The sequence below is a fragment of the Antechinus flavipes genome, chromosome X (genome assembly GCF_016432865.1).
Source record: "Antechinus flavipes isolate AdamAnt ecotype Samford, QLD, Australia chromosome X, AdamAnt_v2, whole genome shotgun sequence".
NCBI classification, from domain to species: Eukaryota; Metazoa; Chordata; class Mammalia; order Dasyuromorphia; family Dasyuridae; genus Antechinus; species Antechinus flavipes.
Genome location: NC_067404.1, coordinates 62,604,512 through 62,617,977, shown reverse-complemented (window position 1 = coordinate 62,617,977; position 13,466 = coordinate 62,604,512). Strand labels below are relative to the sequence as shown.

Here is a 13,466-nt window from a genome sequence, read left to right as displayed (position 1 = left end):
GTCATCTCCCCTTCTTCCTTCTCTCTCCCATCTGCAGAAATGTGGAGAGGAGGCATAGTGAGAAGTGACAGGGAACTCACTGGGGTTGCTCTGTTTGCCTCCCCCAACCTCAGACCCTGGCTCAGGTAACAGCACAAGTTCATGCAACTTAGCCCTAAAAGGGGCCTTAAAGGTTATCTAGTCCCACGCTTTCAGTTTACAGATGAGGAATCTGAGGCTCACATTAAATGACTTTCTTCAGATGACCCAGGTAATGACCGAATTGCAGATCTAGGATTCTAATCTGAGTTTTTGGCCTCTACTACACCATGCTGTCAGTTGGTCAAGCCCCTTAGTCTTGTTTCAAGAGACGAGCTTCAAAAACTTTTGGTTCGTGAAGAGAAAAATGAGTATGGTTATCAAGAAAGCTTTCAAAGCCTTCCAGCCACCATCCTAATAAAGTTTTTGGAGGACTAGGCCAGTTAGCCCCTCTAACATTAAATTTCATTGGGATGCCCCTTTTGAGCTCTGTTATGCTCATGAAAGAATTCTCCAGCCAGTTCCCTAGTTGGAATGTACTGCCTTTGTCTAGCAGGCTCTCTGGAATTTGACTAACCGATAGCTAAGGTTTTGTTTATTTTCCATTTCATAAAGTCTCTTCTTTTCTAAAGATCAAGACAAGAAAAATGTGCTTTTGTGACATCCCTTTTCTTCATCTACCCCTTTAATCTTGAAATCCTCCAGTAGCTTTTATGTACCACTTTCAGGATGTGAAGACTCGGGCAGGGAAAGTTTTTATGGAAGGTTTATTGATGCCCAAAGTTAGGAGAAAGTGAGAGCAGAAATCCATCACAGAGCTCCAGAAATAATACACATGAAGTCACTGATGAGGAGGGGCCACAGCTAAGCTGATGACACCTTGCTCACCTTTACTCCGTATCAGTTTGATGATTTATAAGAATGCTTTGAAATGGCAAAATCACTCACAAGACAAATTTCTTCTTCCATGAAAATTGTCTTACTTTTAGTTATGTGTTGGCTTGATTTTAAAAATCTGTTAAGAGCTCTCTCAATACATTGTACTTCTATTCACTAAGCCTTGGAATTAGTCTTTCACTTGTCTTCCCATTATTGGGGGGAATCATGGACTTGGAAAAAACCGTGAGAGAGCTGACACATATTTTGCTATTGATTAATAAGGCTAATGTAATATCTAACTCGGAAGAAATCAAACTACCTTTCTCCTTGTCCAGGTAATACTTAAGAGCTCAACTCAAGGCTTTTATTTTAAGATAATAGTTCTCAAAGTATGATCTTCAGCAGGTCTCCAAGATCACAATTTATTTTCATGATAATAACCTCGCTGTTTCAATTTCTGATAGGGTAAATGTCAATAGAGATAACCCACATGAACAAAAGTTCTTGGCTGAGGGGTCCTCAACAATTTTTAAGAGTGTTGAGTCAATAAGATTGAGAACTACTGTTCTAAGGCCTTGCCATGGAAGTGATTGTGGGTTTATGAAGATTATATGAGTGGAGCACTAGCTCTTTCCAGTCTGTATGGCAAGGACATGGATGGTACATGTGTTGTCGGAGCTCTGCAGAACATGGAAGGGTTTCTCAACAGAAGTTTGATTAAGAGGTGAGACTTTTTTTCAGCTGCGATGATTCACAGAGATCCTTTGCTCAGATGTGGAAGAGCTTTGAGCCACACCTATACAGGAGAGCCTACACTGATGACATTTGGGTTGCTTGAAGTCTTGGTACAAGTATGTATGGAGAGAGGGCTATGCCACATGTTGGGGGAAAGTCAGGGCTTCCTCAGTGAAGCAACTCCATTCAATGGAGAAAACCACCTTAGTTTTCAAATTAGAATCTCTCCCTGCCAAGGCTCTTTCCCTCTTCAGCTTCGCTCTGGGTGGAGATGCCTGATCAGCAACCCTTATTGGTTATGGGCTTTTTTAACCTCCTTGGAAAAAGAGGATTCAATTAATGTAATTAGGCTTTCTTGGTCTGAGTTTGCCCACTTGTACAGTGGGGACAACATTTCATCCAAAAAGGTGCTTTGTTTAATACTCCTTCGAGAAAGATTGTGGTATTTTGGATAGGGCGTCATCCTTTGAGATTGAAAGGCTTGAGTTTAAGGCCTATCTCTAACCTATTCTAACTATGTGATCCTGGGTAAGTCACTTAGCTTTTTTTTTTCCCTCTCAGCAACAAGATTGTAATTTACAGACAAGTTGCTGAGCTATATTGTTGGAGTGATCTTCTACTCTCAGGGTTCTCCATCCTGATAGAATCCTACTTTTGGCTCTTTCTGAAAATAGAAAATTCCCCTAAACAGCTAAGACTATCCAAATGCTAGATAAATAATTCCCGAGATTTAATTCCACCTCCTCGCTTTAAAAAAACAATAGGCGAATATCTGTTGGAGAACAAATGGCCTGTAGAAGGATAGCTCCACCTGATGAAACCAAAGGCCTTGAAAATGTTGACTAGATCTCCAGGTCATGATGTTCTAGAAACACTGCAATTTTGCGGTCTTTTCCTTTCTTTTCTTTTCTTTTCTTTTCTTTTCTTTTCTTTTCTTTTCTTTTCTTTTCTTTTCTTTTCTTTTCTTTTCTTTTCTTTTCTTTTCTTTTCTTTTTTTTTTTTTTTTGGTAGAGAGAAAAATAGAGACCAAGGCAGTATCTGTATAACTTGCCTGTGAGTCAGCACTCCTCTCTGACTTGGGTCCTGTATGTTGCTCAGTGGCCCTTTCTCTCAAAATGCCTTTCTAAGGATACAGGTGATAAATGTCACCTTGAAGGAGTATCGTGAATGCAACTTTGAGCATATAACCAATGGTGGCTTTTTCATTTCCATAGAAGAACCCAGTGAAGCAGTTCCAAGTGAAGCGAGTAGGCACAAGGAAGAAGACCCCAGCGCAGTGTCCACAGACAACGTGGTATGTATGCTTTGAAATACCCTTGGAACCAAGTGGCAGGCTTATAAAAGGACAGACATTTCCAGTGAGTGACAATGTCAGCATTGTTAGAAAGGGAAGTTTTTTTATGTTGTCATTTCTGTTCCGGAAATTATTCTTTTCAGGGAGTCACAAATGTAAATAGCTAATGAATGCTCGTATTCATACGGCATTTTACACCTAAGAAATCGTTTTTCTTCAGCCCCCTTGGAAAGCAGCAGAATTCTCCTCTTTGGACAGATGGTAGGATGAAAACGGAATTAAGCACCAGGACATGAAGGAAGCCATTGTTAGTGCTCGAACTCGTATTCAGGCCTTCCTGGCTTGGGGCTCTACACCTCTGCCTCTTTGAATCATATCAGTTTTTAGGGTAGCTCCAGTGTTTGGTGTATTTGGAAATTTTTCGTCTTTCTAGGGGAAGTGGGACCCCTTTAACAACCTAGTAAAGTTTGAAATGATGAAAAAAAGAAAGCATTAGAGGCAGATGAACAAGGAGTCTGTGTACATATATGTACATATGAATCCAACCAGCTTTTGAAAATATAAATAAGAGTCTTTGTTGTTGGGGAAAAGGGAGTGAGAAGGAAAAACAGCTCCAGAGCTGTGATTTCATTGGGATGGAGAATGAAACTCTTCGATTCATCCACATAACTTAAAGCCTGAGAGGGGCACTAAGCGTTGAAGTGATTTGCCAGATATGGCCGTGGAAGATCTTGAACCTAAGTATTGAGAGCCTCAAGACCAACCCTCTTTCCACTGTCATACTATACCTTAAACTGAGAATAAGGATTCCTTTACATTAGTGCTTTATAGCTACAAAGCACAATGCATGCGTCATCCAGTTCAGTTGTCACAATGACCCTATCAAGTTGTTTAAAAATTAGTGAAGAGTATTATGTAAAGAAAGCAAGGCTCCAGAAAGTTATTTGTCGGAGTTTGCCACTCAATAAATGACAGGCTCACAGGGCATAATTTGCCCAGACCCTGTCCTAGGCAAGAGTGTTGACATTGTTTTAATGATACCCATTTCTTTCTAGATGCTATCGAGACATTTGGCACTTAGCATAATGCCCAGCCTCTTAATAAATGGTGATCGATCGATTCAGATCCCGGGAATAACTTTAAACTTAAGGCATATTAAAAAAGAGCCCTGTGCATTCGCTTTGGTTCCATTAAGTCAGCATTTGGTGCTTATGCTCAGCCTTTAAAAATATGGCTCCTGAGGCTGATTTTCTAATGTGCGTGGCATGGCTCCCTAGACTCACCCTAGCCCCCATTTATGGATTTTTGCCATTAGAATGTTATAGTGGGTAATAATAATATGTTGCTCATTTCCACAACTCGAGGCTAAAATGGACTGGGTTCAAATTTGGTGACCTCTATTTAATAAAAACTCATGTATTCCCCCAGTTTCCCTTGGGGATGTCAGAATTTGTCTCTTGTCTTGCTCTTTGCGAAAAAGAAAAATGGACTTTAGCTCTCAGTCAAGTGCTCAGGCTAGCAAAACATCATACTTAGAACACATTTGATTTAACCTAAGAGAAAATGTGAAAAACTCAAACTTTAGTCCATAAATAGTCAAGTCTGCTTCCTTTACCTTGCTGGTTGACCTCCACTTTACCGAGAGACCTAGAGTCCTCCTGGTTTACGGTGTTATCCTGGATAGGACAGAGTCACTCTCTCGCACATGTAAACATATACAGATACACATACACTTGAAATCACTCAAGTCAAGCGATTCCTCTTGTATCCCTCTTACTTCTCTTCCCTCTCTCTCCCTCCCTCCCCCATTTCAGAATTTTCAATCCCCGTAAATTACATCAGTCACATTGTCTTATAGCCCCAATGGACTCTGTGTTATTTCCAACAACTCATGCAATCTCCTAAATGCTTTTCCCAGTACCTTTTGTTGTTGTTCACTCTTACCCAACCGACTCTTCATGAGCGCATTTGGGGTTTTCTTGACAAAGATACTGGAGGGGTCTGCCATTTCCTTCTCCGGCTCATTTTATGGATGAGGAGACTGAGGCAGATAGGATGAAGTGACTCGCCTAAGATCATACAACTAGAAAGTGTCTGAGGTTGGATTTGAACTCATGAAGAGGAGTCCTCGTAATTCCGAGCCCAGTGTTCTAAGCACCATACCACCTAGCTACCACTATCCAGATTACATAGGGGTATTATCCTCTCCAAGTTTCTGCTTTTAAATCACAAAGGGGCTTCACACTGAGCTGTTAATACTTAATAAGACCTATGGGTGAAGAAATTGTTTCAGTTGTTTTCCTCATTGCTGGAAAACCCTTCTTCACCCCCATTTTGTTAGTAGTGACAGCTCACATTTACATAGTGTCTAAATTACTTAGATTTTAGCAGAGCATTTAGCAAAGTATCTGATGTTACTGTTATGGAAAAAATGGAGAGATATGAACTAGACAGTGATATAATTCAGTGCATTTGGAATGGCTAGACTCAGAAGAGTCAGCCACCAATATCCACTGGTTTAATCTTTTTTTTTTTCTCAATGACTTGGGTAGAGGCGCTTTAGCTTGCTCATCACATTTGCGGAGGCCACAGAACTAGAGGACAAGGGGAGAAAGAGTCAACACACTGGAGGACAAGGTCAAGATCAGGAGCAAAATATCCTATGAACTTCAGTATAAGTACATGTTAAGTCTTACGCTTGGGTTCAGTAAACTGGCCTTCCTAGGGAAGACATGGTTAAATGATTTGTTTAGAATATGTTTGTCTAGAAAAAGATCTGGGGTTTTGAGTGGACTGCAGACTTGACAGAAGTCAGCAGTGTGTGATGTGGCAACTCAAAAGCTCCTAAACGAGACTTGGGCCTACGCTGCTGGAAGCCAAGCTTACAGGAAGAAAGACACCGCTTTGCTAGTATCGTGTTCACATCTGGGTGTCCCAGTTTAAGAAGGAGTTGGCTAAGTTAGAGGGCTTCAAGAAGATGCAGCCAGGATGTCAGAAGGCCTCAAGCCTAGAGCAGACCTATAAAAAGTGATTGAAAGGACTTGGGTCTCTTAGTCTGAAAAAAAAAAAGAAAAATAAGACTAGGAAAATTATAGCTCTCTTCAAGTATTTGAAAGGTAGCTGTCACACGAGAGAGATTACATTTGTTCTGTTTGGCCCCCAAAGCAGAACTGGGAGAGAACTCTGGATGTTACAAAGCAGTAAATTCCAGCTTGATATCAAGAGAGCCTCGGTCAACAAGAGCTGTCTAAAAGTGGGTGTTGCTGCCTTGGGAAGGGGTAGTGGTCTCGAGGTGGTGGATGCAGTGGAGAGCACACTAGGTCCATAGTCAGAAGCCTGGAGTTTAAGTGTGCCTCAGATACTTACTAGCCCATTTGGCCCTGGTCAAGTCATTACATGAGTTTAAAATGGGGGTAACAATCGCATCTCCCTCTCAGGGTTGTTGTGAGGATCAAATAAGAGAATATTTGTAAAATGCTTCGCAAACCTTAAAATGTCGTACAGATGCTGGCTGTGATGTCCTTCCTGATAGGTCTTCTAGCGGTAGGTGGTGAAGCGGGGTGGGTGGGGAAGGGACAAGGCTGCCAAATGATCTCATGACAGTATGGCCTAAGTCAGTGCTTCTCAAAGTGTGGTCTCTGAAACCCCTGGAGAGGATCTACTAATTCCAAATTCGCTTTTGTTTCTAATAGGGTAAGTATCTCTAAATGTAACCCACATGAACAAAAACTTTTGGACAGATCCTCAATTGTGTTTAATAGTCTAAAGATACTGAGAACAAAAGTTTGAGAACCGCTGGTCTAAGTGCTGTTCGAAGCATGGGCCCATCGCATCTCACAAATCCTGGGAGTCTATGAAAGCACTTTCTCCTCCTAGCTCAGGAGTTGGATTGTAGTATCAGTGACGGTCACTGGATTAGTTAAAGTGATCCAAATCGGAATTCTGACTGCCAGTACTAGCTGGGCCCCTTTGGACATGTCATTCAGTTTCTTTTAGGGAAGCAGTATGGGACAATAAAAAGCGAACTGGCTTTGGAACCAGTGAGCTTCAGTTCAAGTCCTTCCTCTGCTGCTTCCTGGGTGTGTGACCTTGGAAAAGTCACCTGATTTCTTCAGCCTTCAGTTTCTTCATCTTTGAAATGAAGGTGTTGGGGCCAGATGAGGTCTGAGGTTCTTTCCAGGTCTAAATCCCTCATCTTTGAGGTTCCGTTTTCTCCCCCAGAAAATGAAAACAAGCAATTCTTGCACTGTTAACCTTACAAGATTATGAGGATTAGAGCATTTTTGCAAAGTGAAAGTTATTCAAAGGATAGCTTCGTCAACATCTTCATTATCACTTCCACACTTACAACACCCAAAGCTCTAGAAGAGGCGTAGTGTTGCAGATTGGACTTGACTGGTATCCATGCTGGCGAGGGCAAGCACTAACTCTTTTCCACTCGAATATTGCATCCCCCCAATCCCTAATGGAGCAACAAATGGGAAGATGTTTTTGCTTTATTCTAGGAAAAGTTGTATTTTTTTCCTCAAGTAGGGAGTTGTGATTTTCCCCTGTTAGATGAATTGTGTTAATAACGTTCTGAAATTCCACAGGGTCATCTCCCCCCAGCATAAAAAACAGAGCCGTGCTGTAGATTTCCATTACATTGTAAGATGCCAGTTGGAGGCTGGACAGATATAAAACTCTTCCCCCTTAAAGAAATGCTTGTTTTGTAGCCTGCCTCTCTCTGCACTGTGTCTCCTCTGCAGCAGACATTTGAAGATAATGAATGAAGTCATGGCATGGGATGACTCACAGTCACTTAGGCACCTAATTTTTCAAGAACAATTGATTTTCAAAGACCAAACTCCAAACTTTCAAAGGTTGCTCGCCTCTGCTTGTACCCTTTTAGTGCCCCCAATTATTTATGGATGACAAATTACCCAGGCTTCGAATGTCTATTTGTGGGCTGAAATCTCTAGGGTGGCCCATGCCCACTCCCTACAGGTTAGGCAACAGTAAAATTTCCCAATTACTTTTCCCAGAGCCCGATCCAGACCAAAAAAAAAAAAAAACCAGCTCCACAGTCCGATGCGAGCCTTCATGATTAAGCCCCAAGTTTATTGTGATTATAACAGAAAACAAAACATTAGATTCATCTCTAGGCAGCAGTAGAAAGCAATTTCACTGCAGCCATCCTATTGACTCAGAAGCCTTCAGGTCACAAGCCCCATAATGGTATTGTATCCTCATAGGCAATATATCAAATATGATCTTTCGAACTTTGCCTATGACTTTTAATCACCATATATATTGCTGGGTGGGAAGCCTCATCTCAGCTTCTGTCTGTGACATATTGCTGTTAATGTACTCTTTTCTTAAAGGCTGCCTAGTGCCCAGCTCTGGCTTTACATTAATTTGGTCCTCTGTTTCGAGAGTCGAGAGAATTGAAGACTATTGGGTTTTTTGATTCTCGTGTTTTTCCTGTGCTCAAGGGAGAGAGATCTGGCCCTGAATCTCTAGAGGACTCCTTGGCTTGGTTTAACCCGAACCCAGACATTTCAGTTCTTAGCAAACTTGCCTCTCCGGTTAGATTGTTTTCTGTCGGCAGTCTGGGTCTCTGGCGAGAGGGAGATTCGATCATTCGACAGATATTTATCGAGTGCATTACTGTGCGTGCAGTGCTGTGGTTCAAATACCTTAATGCCAGAGCGTGGTATTTTCTAGTTTTTATTCCTCTCTTTGTTTAGTGGTTATTGGCCACTGAAGGAAACAAATTATTGAGCATTTTTTCAGCATTGAATCCTAAAAGCCCCTTTCAATTGTACAGTCAGCTCTCAATTATCTAGCCTAATGGAAAGAAGCAGTGGCATGGCTCATTGAAAATAACAGATAATAACAATCCTGTAGATTTGGCTTTGGACTGTCCTCTGGCCGGCTTGGACTTGTTATTGTTGCTGCTTTAAAGACAAAGTTAGCGTGAGAGATTTTGATACAAGCCTATGAAGAACGTCCTTATGATGAGAGGTATCTAAATATGAATGGTTTGCCATGGGAGATGGCCTCTTAGTAGCAGAATATGATGGAACTAAGAGGGACTTTAGAGATCATTTGGCCAACATCCCTCCTTTAACGGTCTCATAAATGGAGGCTGAAGTAGAGAGCTTCCTGGTACTCAAAGTGTTCAAGGAGAGCTCGCCAAAGAGAAGGCTACAGAAGGGTCACCTCATTGAATGAACGGGATGACCACGAGGGTCCCACCAACCCTGAGATTCCATGATTCTCTTAATATTAAAATGAGTTTCTATTTTGGGCACGTATTCACGAAAGGTACAGGGAAATGATCCACCACAGTACAAAGAGGTCGGCCTCGAATGCAGAGTTTCTTCCGGTTCTCCAGAGTGGATGAGCTCCACACAGATCATCAAAAACCAATTGTATATGCTCACACTGGGGAGGGTTGTGTATAATAGCAAAAACCTCATGCATTTATTAACACTTTTCTACCTGTGTTGCAGAAAATAGAAATAATTGATGATGAAGAAAGTGATATGATAAGTAATTCAGAAGTGGAACAAATGAGTTCTCTCTTGGATTATAAGGTAGAAATAATATTTTTTGTCTTCATTTTGTTGATATCATTTGGTGTCAGTAAAAATAACTTTAAATTCTACATTTCCAACTCTCATCCTATCTTCTCCGAAAAAATCTAATGAGTGTTTATTAAGGTTCTACTGTATGCAAATCGTTGTGTCAGCCTGGGGGATAAAAGACAAAACAAAGTATGGTCCCTGCCTTAAAGGAACTCATCTCTCAATGGAGGAGAATGAAACCTATAAACAACTGCGAGGCATGAATGATACTTTTTGGTCCTAGACCTGTGCTCCTTCCTTCTGGGAAGTTCAGTGCCCCAAAGTATCTCATCAGTTTCCTCACATTAAGGGAGCTAGAGGAAATAGATTTTGGTGAGACCAGTGGTTATGGACCGCTGGTGACAGGGGCAGGGGGAGGAACTCATGGGGCCAAACATTTTTTCTTTTTAGTCATCAAATCTGTTGGTATCAAAATGGAGATGATGCAGGAACCACTCATACCATGATATTTTTGTTGCGGCACTTTTTGGGGTAGCCAAAAGTTTTTTGTAATTTTTTCTTAGAATAGGATTTGTCCTAAAGAGTAAATTATTTTCTTTATATGGTAATTTACCTGTTCGATGGGACATTTCAAAAAGAATCTTCAGAGCGTTTTTAATGGCTAAGGAGACTACAGAATGAATATGAATAGAGATGACCTTTTCTTAATGTCACTTGTCACTGAACTGAATGGCTTGTTGTGACAGGATGCCGTACATAACTTTGTTTGTTTTTTTATTAAATTTTGACATCAACGATCAGTCTTTTATGTCCATATGTTGGCCGCGTAGGTGTCCGTGCCATCTGTTGATGAATGGGAACCCTCTACCCTGGGAGAACTTTGCAGCCTTCTCTGACTCCTTTTGATGCCCCAAATTCTTTCCTTGAGCACCTGTAGTGTTCAGAGCAGAGCTGGACAATCAGGAGATGTTAACTGAGACTAGCATTTAATTGGAAAAGACAGCAGACAGGTCTCTTCAGTCTTGCTAGTTTTTTCATTGGCCAGATTCTGTTTTCCAAATGTTCCTAAAACATCAGGTTTTCAAATGTTGAAGAACACAAATAGAGAAAGAATCCATCTTTTAAGAAATCTTTGCAAAGGAGGTCAGCGAAGACAATTTAATTGTGGGTTTACCTAAAGTTGTCTTTGCCACTAAGAATTACTCGGGTGAGTACCTCTGGCGGACAAGCATGTTCTCATCCCTCTTACGTGTCATTCGGTGACTCAAGAAACATCGACCAGCTTTTTGTAGTGACAAAGAACTGGAAATTGAATGAATGTCCATCAGTTGGGGAGTGAGTAAGTTATGGGATATGAATATAATGGAATGTTATTGTTCTATAAGAAACGATGAGCAGGCTGATTTCAGAAAAGTCTGGAGAGACTTACATGAACTGATGCTAAGCGAAGTAAGTAGAACCAAGAGAACATTGTACAGGGCAACAACAAGATTATGTGATGATCAACTCTGATGGACTTGGCTCTTCTCAGAAATATACAAATACAATTCCAATAGACTTGGGATGGAAAATGCCATCCGCATCCAGGGAGAGAACTATGGAGACTGAATGAGGATCAAATCATAGTATTTTTACCTTTTTTGTTAGTTTTTTTTTTTTTCTCATGGTTTTTCTTTTTGTTTTGATTTTTCTTTCACAACAACAACTAATAGGGAAATATGTTTAAAATGATTGTACATGTATAACGTATATCAGATTGTGTGTTGTCTTAGGGAGGGAGAAAAAAATTGGAACTCAAAATCTTAGAAAAATGAATGTTGAAAATGGTCTTTATATGTACTTGGAAAAGATAAAATACTATTAAGTGGGTGGAGGGGGAGAAACACCCAGCAGGTACCTCCAGTATGCAGAGCTCTGGGCATCATGTGGTTTGCTCCAGTACCCCAATTTGGAAGCTGACAGAACCCCACAAGCCATCACTTGGAGTCAGCTCTGCATCTGTTATAATTGACATTTGCAGTCAATTAACAACTCGGGCAAGCCTCTCTCTCTCCCTCTAGTTTGTGGAAGGGGATTAGAATGGAGACTAAACTGTGGAAGCTCCCCTGTAACTGTACAATCTCTGACTCCAGGTCAGAGGGCCACGTTGTCTAGCTGTGAAGTGGTTTCCCAAGGAAGCAGATGAGAGTGGGCTCAGGACTTATTTAGTAAGCTCAGTTCCGAAGGCTCCTTTCCCTGAAGCTTCTGAGCTGCTTGAGGAAGTTTGAAGGCCTGGCCCAGAGGAGGTTGTATAGTCCAGTTATGCCAATTAGCTTTTGTGCCAGGCTGTAAAGGGCATTTAGTATCCTGGCCCTTTTCATTGTAGCAGGTGCTGTAGGGAACAACGAGCTATTTCACTGTTACTTGGGGGGAGGAGGGGCTTTTGAGTCCTCCCTTCCTCCCCCATAACCCCATGAGCGACTTTGTTGGAACTCACAAACACCAGTCCATGTAGAGTAGCCAGAGAATTGCAGAACTGGTATTGGCGTGTTTGCCAATTCCATTCATTTAGGCACCTTGCTGCCCTGCTTCCCAAGGAAGGCTGCATTGAAAAGCAAATTGCAATGCCAGTTTTTGTTTTTGACAGCCTAATCTGTATTGGATCATAATGTGTATTTTACCTTTACCCTGCTTAAAAGAAATTATTACACTGTGCGTGCAAACACCTACACACATACACACACACACACACACACACACACACACACACACACACACACACAAAGTTATTTGGCGCCCCAGACATGTAATTTTTTTTTAAGTTTAATGTTGATTTATGTAGTAGAATGTCATCTTGGGAAGGATCCTCCTCTCCCGCCCCCAACCCCTGCAGTGCTGTGATACAGGCACTAGGTGTTATTAAATCAATTCAGCTTTTCTGTTTGGTGCTAATTATAAATTACTCAGTCTTTTTTTCTCCTGAGCACCAAATTGAATCTACATGTTATTCTTGTGATTCCATGTTATAAATGAAAAGAATACCTTCTTTGTGTATTCTCTCATTGCTACCCATTGACACAGAGTATAGACATTTGGAAGCTTCCGACTGGATTGTAGCTTTGGAAACCCATATTGTGTAGGAGTGCCAAGCCAAAACCAAGTTCTTGCGTGATGCAGGGTGGTAGGCATAGGCCCTAAGATCCAATTGTCTTGGTCGGAAAAACTACCTTAACTTTGTCAGCTGTAAACAGGGTCAGTGATGGAGTGAGCAGGGAAGGAAGGAAGCAAACATTTATAAGTACCTACTCTTTGCCAAGCACTGGCAAGTACTTTCCAAATATTATTTCCATTTGATCCTCACAAAATCCCTGGGAGATAGATGCTGTTTTTATTCCCATTTTGTAGTTGAAAAAACTGAGACGGACAGACATTAAGTGACTTACCTAGAGTCACACAGCTAATAGTATCTGAGGCTGATTAGAAGTTGGATCCTCCCAAATTCAGGCTGGGGGATCTGTCTGTTGTGTCGGTAGTTGCCTCCCTTACTCTTCAAAGATCCTCAAATCCTTCCTGTATATCATCCTCTTGGATGAGAACTTCCATCTAATTGAGTGGATTTAGCAGCAAGACAAATGAGCTCATTGTGGTGTGGGTAACTCAGTAATCAGTGTTCTTATTTCCGTGCCTCCTACAGGCAGGCCTCTCCTTTCCCCCAGAAATTACTTGGACTACACATAACAAATTATAGATAATCTAGAAAATGGTCGGTATATTTGCAAAGAGCAGCCCTTAGAAGGGCCTGGAAGGTGATTTCAAAGCTGTTTATATTTTCAAAACACTACATGGCTCCTTAAAAATTATCTGAAAAATCAGGGGCCCGAATCTGCAAAGATAACACTATGACCTTTGTAAGCATGAATTAATTTTTTAAAAGTGATCTCTAATGGATTGTGAGTGCAGCCAGGACGGTACTGCATAAAGACCAAATG

At 41.2% G+C, this 13,466-nt stretch overlaps 1 protein-coding gene across 4 annotated transcripts in view; it reads left to right on the top strand.

Moving 5' to 3' along the window:
* HDX (highly divergent homeobox) overlaps window positions 1-13,466 on the top strand; it is a 108,988-nt gene that overhangs the window by 76,419 nt on the left and 19,103 nt on the right. For 3 of the 4 annotated variants that reach the window (XM_051967876.1, XM_051967875.1, XM_051967879.1), the window contains 2 exons: window positions 2,847-2,926; window positions 9,424-9,507. In XM_051967876.1, coding sequence (XP_051823836.1) covers window positions 2,847-2,926; window positions 9,424-9,507 — 164 coding nt within the window. The remainder of the gene's footprint in view (window positions 1-2,846; window positions 2,927-9,423; window positions 9,508-13,466) is intronic. The other variant, XM_051967877.1, reaches the window with a different exon arrangement.